Source organism: Carlito syrichta, unplaced genomic scaffold, assembly GCF_000164805.1.
Source record: "Carlito syrichta isolate Samal-C Ts95f unplaced genomic scaffold, Tarsius_syrichta-2.0.1 Scaffold226607, whole genome shotgun sequence".
Taxonomy (NCBI): domain Eukaryota; kingdom Metazoa; phylum Chordata; class Mammalia; order Primates; family Tarsiidae; genus Carlito; species Carlito syrichta.
Window position 1 is genome coordinate 458886 of NW_007170703.1, and position 10436 is coordinate 469321.

General features: G+C 42.1%; 1 protein-coding gene across 1 annotated transcript; it reads left to right on the forward strand.

The window, feature by feature from the left end:
* Positions 1 to 149: 149 nt before the first annotated feature.
* SEC61B (Sec61 translocon beta subunit) lies at positions 150 to 8305 on the forward strand. Its single transcript, XM_008051713.1, has 4 exons — positions 150 to 248; positions 448 to 545; positions 6315 to 6416; positions 8025 to 8305. The coding sequence occupies exons 1-4, from the start codon at positions 246 to 248 to the stop codon at positions 8110 to 8112; spliced, it is 291 nt and encodes a 96-aa protein (XP_008049904.1). The 5' UTR covers positions 150 to 245; the 3' UTR covers positions 8113 to 8305.
* The last annotated feature ends 2131 nt before the right edge of the window (positions 8306 to 10436 follow it).

Below are 10436 nucleotides of genomic sequence, written 5' to 3' on the forward strand. Positions count from 1 at the left end.
CCGTTGCAGTAGCATGGAAGGAGACGGGAGGGTTGTACGTCCACACAGCAGCTAACCAAGTCGCCTGAAGCAGAATGTCTACAGGCATATCAAGAGACAGCCCAGGCGTCCCTGGAGTCGGCGAGGACCCCGCTCGCCGGTCTGAGGGCGGGGCCTGAACCAGTCTCTCCAGCCGCCGGTCCTACTGCGGCGCCTTAACTTTCCGTCCGTCGGCTTTAACTCCCTGCCGCCCTCCAGTCTCCAGCATGGTATGGTACCCCCGGCCTCCTCTCCTTGGTCCTTGCCTCTTCCAGGCGCCTCGACTCTTGCTTTCCGCCATACCGTTCCTCGGTGGCTTCCTTGCCTTCCCCAGCCTCCCGTGCGGGTTCCGGTCTCCGCCGCCGAGGCCTGGCGTCCGGGGAAGGCCCGCCCCGCTCAAGCGTCTGTCTGTCGTCTCTCTCTCCACAGCCTGGTCCGACCCCCAGTGGCACTAACGTGGGTTCCTCAGGGCGCTCTCCCAGCAAAGCAGTCGCCGCCCGGGCGGCAGGATCCACTGTCCGGCAGAGGTAAGGATCCCTGCAGCCTGTCAGTTGCGGACTCGGAGATGGGGCCCAAGAATTCGCCGGTTCTGGGGAGGTGACCCCAGTGTTCGGATTCACAACAGCAAAACGAGCTTCAGGTGACGTGGCGGTGGGAGTAGACCTTGGGGAGGGAGGTGACATGTTCTCTTTGTTGCTTTCTTTTTCTTCTTAAGGAAAGTTAACAAGCTGGAATAGGGTCAGAGATGCTTTTGAGAAAACCGATGTCGTTAAACGAGTGTCTCTGGTCCTGAGCTTTGCGCTTACATTGCATCTGGAAGCCCCATACACAATCTAACTTAACTTGTCCGACACAAAACTCAGTCTCTCCTTTCACCCCAGCTCTCCTGCCCCCCAGTTATATCTTCTGACTTCCACATGAAACTGCTGTACATTCGTTTAACCAAAGCCAGAAGCTTCAGCGTCTTCTTGGGGCTTTTTCATATGGTCTCTCCCTGTCCACTCATATGCCAGACTTTAAATTTAGCATGAAAACCTTCTTATCAGTTCTTTCCTTCTCCATTTCTACTGCCCCAGTTTAGCTTTCTCATCTATTTCCTTCATTTGCTACCTAACTCTTCTCTCCAGGCCATTTCCATTCCAATCCATCTTCCATTCTGCTGTTACTCTGCGGCCTAATTTCTCTGTTACTTGCTTGTTGCAGAACTTTACTAAAGGGGAGGAGATACCATGGGTGTTGGTAGTCTTTTCAGCCTAACATCTTCCTTTACTCTCTCCTGTGATCTAGCCGCAGTGAACTTATTGCTGTTTTCCAAACTCATTTTGTCCCTCCCAAGGCAAACTTCCGTTTATTTTCTAAGACCAAACTCAAGAGTTATTTCATCTGTAGGTCTGTCTGACTCCGCAAGCAGCTGTAACTGTTAGTTTTCCTTTTGGGTTCCATAGAATTTTGTGCATATCGCTGTAAGCGCATTTATGTTTCCATATTTATTCCTTTGTTAGACTTTAACAGAGAACCTGCCCAAGTCACTTCTATCCCCAGCATAACACAATAAATGATGACTGAGTGAGGGAATCAAGCAACCCTGTCTTCTTGGGATTTTTTTTTTCTTTCTTTTTTTTTTTTTGAGTCAGAGTCTCACCCTGTTGCCCAGACTGGAGTGCAGTGGCATGCTCACGGCCACTGCAGCCTCGACCAGCTGTGCTCGAGTGATCCTTCCACCTCAGCTTTCCAAGTAACTGGAAGTACAGGCATGTGCCATGACACCTGGCTAATTTTTAAAAAAAATTTATTGTAGAGATGAGGTCTCACCAAGTTGCCTGGTCATGAACATGTGGGCTCAGGCAATCCTCTCACCTTGACCTCCCAAAGTGCTGGGTTTATAGGCATGAGCCACCACACCCAGCTTTTGGAATTTTTGAAGGAAGTAGTGGGGTGTTATCTAGAGAGGAAAAGACCTTGAAAGAATGAAGCCTCTTCTTAAGCATGTGAAGAGAGATAAGATTTTTCTTGTTGGCTACAATAGGTAAATCTAAAACTGATAGTTTTTGAACTTAAACACTTCAGCTCAGTGCAAAGAAATTCTAATAAAACGAGCAGAAATGGTAAGATTGTCCTGAGTGATTGTGAGTTTCCTGTCACTGAGATGTTCAAGAGAAGTATATCAGCTTGGTTTAGGTTATATGGGTTTGGTGTGCTGTCTCATTCGCACCCTGAATTTCAGAGATTCTTTGTGTAGGAATGGAAAACATGTCCTGTGGATACAATTCCTTGGGGAATGGGTCTGGTTAATGAGAATTGGTAGTACGGTGATAGGAATGTTTGGCCAGCTGAGATTTTTTAAAGAAAAGAAGAAAGAGCACATAGTTACCAAATGTAAATATAGTAATGAGATGACATTTAATAATAAGGACAAAATAACTGATAACATTAGTGAAATTCAAACATTTGAGGACAAATACAGTTTTGTTTATTTTTTTTGAGTTGGAGTCTCACTTGGTCGCCCAGTCTGGAGTGCAGTGGCCGCTTCCGGCCACCGCAGCCTCGCCTCCTGGGCTCCAGCAATCCTTCCGCCTCAGCCTTCTACCTCAGCCTGCTACCACGCCTGGCTGATTTTTTGATTTATTGTAGAGATGAGGTCTCGCTGCTAGGCGGGTCTCGAACCCGCGGGCTCAGGCAATCCACTCACCTCAGCCTCCCAAAGGTGCGGGATTACAGGCTGAGCCACTGAGCCCGGCTGACAAATAGTTTTTAAGAAAAGCTGTGGGGGCTGGGCATGGTGGCTCAACCTGTAATACCAGCACTGTGGGAGGCTGAGACAAGAGGATTGCCTGAGTCTGGGGGTTCAAGACCAGCCTAGGCAACTTGATGAGACCTCGTCTCTACAGTAAATCAAAAAATAAGCTGGGCATGGTAGCGTGCACCTGTAGTTCCAGCTACTTGGAAGACTGAGGTGAAAGGATTGCCTAAGCCCAGCAGGTTGAGGCTGCGGTGGCCGTGAGCATGCCACTGCACTCCAGCCTGGCCACTGCACTCCAGAGTGAGACTCCAACTCAAAAAAAAAAAAAAAGAAAGAAAAGTGGATGTTGATGTCATCTGTTAGGATTCAGTATCATGGAGCCAGCGTAACTAGAAAGGCCACGATTTATGTACTGAGAGAACTGACAGTGTTTCCTTCTAGAATGTTGGCAATAGTTAAGGATTATTTTATGGATGTAATGTGATAAGTATTGGTACTGTTTCTCTGTAATTTTTGAGAAAACGGTAGAAGCTAATGGCTAATAATACTGCTTGAATTATGTAACCTGTACATTTTCATTTTCCATGCTCAAGGAGGTAATAGAATTAGTACCTTGGAGAAGAAATGGTATGGGATTTAAGGTCAGGCTGAGGTTGGAGTAGGTACTCTGTTAAATATAATGCAAAAAGGAACTTGCTATGAGGATGAAAAGAAGCAATAATGCTTTGCAAACAGAAAAGCTGTGGATTGCTACATAGTGTTCTAACAGGAGTAATAGAATACAGGGATGTTAACATGGTGGAATAGCCAGGGATGTTAAGATAGTTGTCAAATAGTTATTGAAGTTCTGCTATATGCCAAGTGCTGTTGCCGCTCCAAAGATAATTCTGTGAACAAGATACGCAGGGTTTGTGCTCTTGAACCTTTTATTCCAGTTTGGGAGACCATAGCGAGGCCAGTAAGTAAATAATAAAATTTCAGCAATAAGGGCTGTGAAGAAAAATAAAGCTGGGTGGGAGATAGAGAATGGTGAGGATAGAGTGAGTATAGGTCGTTGTTTTAGATAGGGTGTTCAGAGTAGGTGCCATTTGAGTAGAGACTTTAAAGAAATAAGGGGCAAATCACGCAATGGTCTGGGGAGGAATAGGGTTCCTAGGTAAAATAAATAAGTTAAGTATAAAGATAGTGAGGTCAATGAGCTTGGCTTTGAGGAACAACCAGAGGTCATCATGTTGGAACAAAATGCATAAATGGTTAGTTATGAAAACCATTGTGTTCAGTACAGGAAGAGGGAGGCTGTTATAGAGTGGCCAGAAAGCGAGGATAAACTAGGCCCCAAATAGAAATTTGAGAGATTAAAATGGGATCTGTTAATCTTGATTTAGCTTCCCTGAGGGAATGGGAAACAATTTGAGTACATTTTGATACTTCTAGGGACCTGGCTTTCAAATCCTCTGCTAAGTCCCATGTGCTGGCAGAAATAAGAAATCTTAAAAGAGCCTGATTCCTCTGGGCTCTTGTAATTCCAGGAAACTTTGAAGTCAGAAACTGGAGGTGGGAGATTGTGGGAATAGCAGAAGGTGCATGGGTCCTAGTCCTGGCTCAGCCCATGACTAACCATGTCCACATGGGATTTATCTTCTAGCTCAAGTTCCTTTTTAATGAACAAGAAGGAAAATTTAGGTATATACCCCACAGGTTAAGTTATATATATCTGTGTATGTGAAAGCTTTTTTGAGTGCATGAATTATTCTATCATTCCCTGTACAATTATGTGTGCTATTTACAATCAGTTTTCCAGTAGAAACAATTATACAATGGAATTACACGTTCCTAGGCTATTACATAGCCCATAATTAATGTGTCTGATATAGAATTCTTAAAAGGAGACAAGTACAAAAGACCTAGAGCGTTGTTTGACACTGACTGCTTTCCGAGTTCTAGTATGAACACAGCTCTTGCTGCTGGAAGTCAGCTGGATCAGGACTCCTGTCTTCCACTCTGTCATGCATCAGGGCAAGCTTCCTGAGCTATAGACTGTGCTTCTTACATTCAGAGTGTGGTGTGAGGGCCTTGGCTGGGTGGGGTGGACATAAAAGTTGGGAGGAAAACGGGGGAGATGCTGGGGATAGGGTTTTCATTTCTGTTTCTTCCCTGTGTGCCCCTCCCTTTTTCAGAAACGCAGAATCAGCAGCCTACAGATACTGGCATGGAATTTTAAGGATGGGAATACAGGGATTTGATGAATGGTGGGGGCAGCAGTGAGACAGCTTTCCCTCTCTCCCCACCATGTAGGACCTCTGAGTTGGTGATAAATGGACTGAAGGAGATTGCTTCTGACTTTTCTTACCACTTACCCCCATGTTGTACCACTCTAGCACTGGGGCAAGACGAATAACTGGGACTGGGGAAGTACTGTGTGGGAGAATAGTTGCTGGGTGGGGTTCCCCAGGAACTGAGGGCTTTTTCCAGAGAGGAAGGAAAGGTTTCCCCGGGCCTGTTTCTGATCAGTGGAGTAAGTGCTGTTAGGCTCCTTCTGCCTGCCAGGGCTGTCTGTATCTCAAAGGTCTTGATCCCCTTGTGAGGGACAAGTTCTGGTTGGGTATTCTCTACGTTTTTTTACATTCTGCCTCTGTGTAAGATCTGTGGTCACTATATCAAAGTTTGAAAGTAATTTTTTGTAAAATGTATATACTTCATCTTGGGATATACAATTAAAGCTTGAAGTGTGTTTTTTGTCTCTTTTGCAGTAAGTACAGTAATTTTTAAAACACATCTTTTAAAGTAGTCATTTTAAGATCAGATTATATGGATTCAGGGCATTTTTACACAGGGATTTATTATTTGGTTTCACAAACATACATGTGAAGACTAAGTGAAATACCAAATGAAGCTGCTGGATGATGTGGGCAAGTGGATGATCTTTGGGGTCAGAACTAGGTCCACATCCCAGCTCGGTCGCCTGCTGGCAGTGTTGTCTTAGGCAGTTTGCTTAACCTTTTCTGAGACTAATTTTCCTCATTTATAAAATAGAATTAGTAGGCTGGGCTTGGTGGCTCAGCCTGTAATCCCATGCTTTGGGAGGCCTAGGTGAGTGGATTGCCTGAGCCCACGGGTTCGAGACCCACCTGGGCAACTTGGCGAGACCTCATCTTTGCAATAAGTCAAAAATTAGCCGGGCGTGGTAGCACACGCCTGTAGTTCCAGCTACTTGGAAGGCTGAGGCAGAAGGATTGCCAGAGCCCAGCAGGTCACTGCACTCCAGTCTGGGCGACAGAGTGAGACTCCAGCTCAAAAAAAAAAAATAAAATGAAATGAAATAAAGTAAAATAGAAGTAGTAATTGCCTTCCAGGGTTATTGTATGCATTGCCATTTGGCAGGTACTTAGTTCATCATGGTTATCATCAGAGGAGTAAAAGCAGGACATTGGGTGGGTACTAGCAAAAAGTTTTTTTCTTTTAATTGGTTCTTTAACAGTGTAATTATAACATACTTTATAATTCTATTATAAAGATTTCCCCAAAAGGCCATCAGTAACATTTTTCTTTCTTTCAGAAAAAACGCCAGCTGTGGAACTAGGAGCGCAGGCCGCACGACCTCGGCAGGCACAGGAGGGATGTGGCGATTCTACACGGAAGATTCACCTGGGCTCAAGGTGTAAGTTTTGGGAACAGACCTCGTGTTTTTGTTTCGTGTCAGCAGAGCGGCAGCAGCACTGTCTGCCTCTAGTGGTCTTGCTTTGATGAGATTTACGGTTCCTAGCAGCTTCATTTGTGTCAGGTGGGCTGGGTTTGGACTTTCCATTTATCAACCAATTAGACAGTTTAGGACCTGGAATGACATCTCTTCATGGAGTGAGGGAAAGGAAGGGAAGATCTTCATGTGGCTATGTCAAAATAAATGATGGGAGCAGAGAGAACTGGAGGGAAAACTGCTTAATTAGGTGAAATTGCTCTTCATTTGGTGTTCTTGCCCCACACGGAGAAACAAGAGTAATCATTTGAATAGGAGTTGGGTGATTTTTCAAAGTTCTCCTGAGGCATAAGCTGATATTGTTACAACCTAATGGAGGTTTTCCCATTATGCTGTACCAAAAGTTCCTTGGCCTCCTTGCCTTTGGGTGGTGAATAGACCCAGGAGGATGAACATACCATTTTCCAAGTTCATAGGCCTGGGAGTGTTCATTGGGTGATGGGAAATGGGCATCCAGATGGCCCCTGTCCCCACGCCTTGCTCACCTCATTTGCCAGGGTTTCTGGTACTATGTGACAGATCTAATCCCACACGTTTCTGATTAGAGTAGGCTCCAAAACACCATGGTGTACAGCTGTTTCCTACTTAAACCATGGATGAGGAATTGAAATAATAACAGCCCTTGATGCTTTGCAGAGAACTTTCAGTGTCTATTTTTTGTTTGATTAGCCCCTTCAGAGACATTGCCATTCTCCAGATGAAGAGCTCAGGTTCAGAGAGGCAAAGTGACATGCTCGAAGACAAACAGCAAGAGATGGAACCAGATACTTTGACTGTTAAATCCCATGCTTTTTCCATACTGTCTAGTAGAAAAGAGACAAAATGGGATTTGTTTGGATTATTTTAGTTAATTTGACAAACAGCTTGACTTTGGATCACAAATTTAGTTTATGAATGCTTCCCTGGAATTCTTGAGACTTGGTTTTGTTTATTGATTTTTTTTTCCTGATTATATTGGAGACTTATGATAAAGTAAGAATGTGTTTAGGAAGTAGTTCTTGGGATTGGGGATTTGTGAGTTGGCAGCATTCTAACTGCCAAACTTCTGGTCTTTTTTAGAGGTAATTTTGCTGAGTATTTCAGAGAGAAAATTCGAACCTCTGGCTCTTCAGGGGACTTCTTTTAAGCCTTTCTCAAGAAGTTTGTCCTTAAATAAGTCTTAATTTGAAAAAATAGTTTGGTAATTGATCATTTGCACTTACAAAGTTGGAAATAAGTTTTTCTATTTTAGAAAATATTTACTACATAGACCAGTGTCTCCAAGACAGACTTTTGTTTGTATACATTTTGGTGTGATTTACCAAATGATACTTTTCTAAACACAACTGCAATGCCATCACACCCTCACAATATCCATAGCAATAATTTTGGGAATATTTTTAAATGATGTAAATAATGTTTCTGGATGAATCTTACATACCTCCTTCCTTTTCCCCTAGGCAATCTTTAGTATTACAAGTATAATAATACATTATTACTGAGAGTAAGCATGCTTTCTCTTCTTATTTCTAGTGGTCCTGTTCCAGTATTGGTTATGAGTCTTCTGTTCATCGCTTCTGTATTTATGTTGCACATTTGGGGCAAGTACACTCGTTCGTAGATTTGGTTACATCCATCTGTCATCTGAAGAAGAAGGAAAAAACCCAGCATATCTTGGACCAAAAGTATAGAGCATTTCTGTTCATGAGAAATAAATTTTCTGTAAGCTTATTCTTTTACAGGGAACTTAACGAGAATTGATTTTGAGGAATCCGTTTTTTTCTATGACTAATAAACTTTTAAATTCATTTATACTGAGTCTGGTTTCTGGTGCCTCACTCCCTAGGGCCCGTAGACTTTCTGCCTTTAGATTTATAAGTAAATGTGTTGCAAAAATGTCTTGTGGAGATCATGTTCTTTGTTGGATTGACAGTTCCTTATATGACCATGTGGTCATTCAAGTCCAAGATACTGTAATTGACCTTGGCTTATTTTCTTCGAGGTACTGCTGTCCAGGTGATTGTCTTTTTGGTTCTCTGGTCATTGAGTGTGCCTGTGACTCCGTCAGGCAGATGTGTGTCCAGAGGCAGCTGGTAACCGCGGGCAGTCAAATCAGAAACCAGAAATCTTGGATGAAATGTCTGCTCATTCTGTTCTGTCTTTGAAACCATCGGTAACATCTGTTTCTTCTTTTTCCTGGTTTTTAAGTTTTATGAGTGTAGACTAGGGCTTTCCAGCTCTTATTTCCACTTATTTCTTATTGTTAAAGCTATTCTGAAATAATTCAGTAAATTGGATTTAGGAAATAAAATTTTGTGTTCATTTTGAAAATTAAAGACCTTTCTAATCAGAGTGATATACTAGCATTTCTACACTGAGTTGATGTAAATCTAACCAAAAATAAAATTTAAATGTAGCTTCCTTATGCTGCCATACTAGGAATAGCATTCAGTTTCTGGTAGACCCTGAATACCAAGGATTGCTCAAAGGTAGCACTCTCCAGGAGCCTAGGACTCCAAGTCAGACTTTCTGAAGAGAGAGTGATCCCTGGAAATACCTTAGTTGTCCAGCAGAATCACAAAATGATGAAGGAGGTATATTCGTTTAAAAATATAATCTTAAAAACATGTTTTTCATACAATAAGTCTATTTGAAAAAATCTTTGAAGAGTTAAACTGCTTCATAAGTGTTTTTGAAAATCCTAACTATAAAGTAGTTTTAGATGCAAAGTGTGAAATTTAAATGATGAAAGTATGTATCTTTCAAAAAGATTTCCTAGGGCAATATATTGGTGAGTGTGCTCTTGTAAATCCTAACAAATGGCATTTTACTGGGAAAAAATTGATGAGAAACTAGTTTTCTTGGATCCTGTGAATTGCTTATTGCATGAAACAGGTGTCTTTATTTTTGAAATGCAGGGAAATATGTCTCAATTTCATTTGGAAGAAATTAAAGATGATAGTATCTATAATTGGTATTTTTCCTGATGTTCAGTTGATGGTACTAATAACAGCTAAGAGTTGTGCCTTGAATTTGGAAATCTGTTCCTGTGTCCCGGGGGATCTGTTTTCCTCTGGGGGAGATGCTGTGGCCACGAGGGGGAGCTGTTTGGCTGTGAGGGGTGCATTCTCTTCACACCCATCTGCCTAGCCATGGTCCCTAGTAGACTCATAGCCAAAAGTCATGAAATTTTCTGAGCTAGTGATTTATAAGATGCTAGTTTTCAGTGGCGGAACACGGAGAAGCTTCATTCAGCAGAAGAGAGAAGGAAAATCGAGGACTTGGCATAAAGATGTACAACATCTATTACGGAGCTGCTTTTGGCTCTGATGATACAATGCTAATATTGTAGCTGAGAATCTTAGTGCTCAAGCTGTTCCTTTTTTCTTTTCTTTTTTTCCAATGTATTTTATTGTAAAACACATATAACAAAATTTGCCATCTTAACCGTTTTTAAGTATATAATTCAGTGATATTAAGTACATTCATATTATGCAGCTATCACCATCATCTGCTGCCAGAACTCTTCATCCTGCAAAACTGAAACTATACCATTAAACAATAATGCTTCTTCCTCCAGCCCCTAGCAATATGTATGTCATGAGAGGAATCACACAGTATTTGTCTTTTTGTGATTGGCTTATTTCACTTAGCCTAACGTCCTCAAGATTCATTCATGCTGTAGCATATGTTAGAATTTCCTTTTTTAAGGCTGAAGAATAATTTTATTATATGTCTGTACCACATTTTGTATTCCCTTCTTTTAAAATAGGTCTCCCCAGATTGTTGTTTTCTGAGCCCTAGGAGATGAGGATTATAAGCTATTTCTAATCATTCCAAAAGCCTAACAAATTAGATCTTTGAGTTAAGGCTACCTTGGCCCAACAAATCCTGAAACTCCCTTGACTATGGCCTATAATTTTTTTTTTTAGATTGGAAAATATA

Excerpts from the sequence above, each read along its gene's own strand:
- SEC61B (XM_008051713.1), top strand. Across the intron at positions 546-6,314 it reads GGATCCACTGTCCGGCAGAG|AAAAAACGCCAGCTGTGGAA; the intron begins GTAAGGATCCCT and ends TCTTTCTTTCAG. Across the intron at positions 6,417-8,024 it reads GATTCACCTGGGCTCAAGGT|TGGTCCTGTTCCAGTATTGG; the intron begins GTAAGTTTTGGG and ends TCTTATTTCTAG.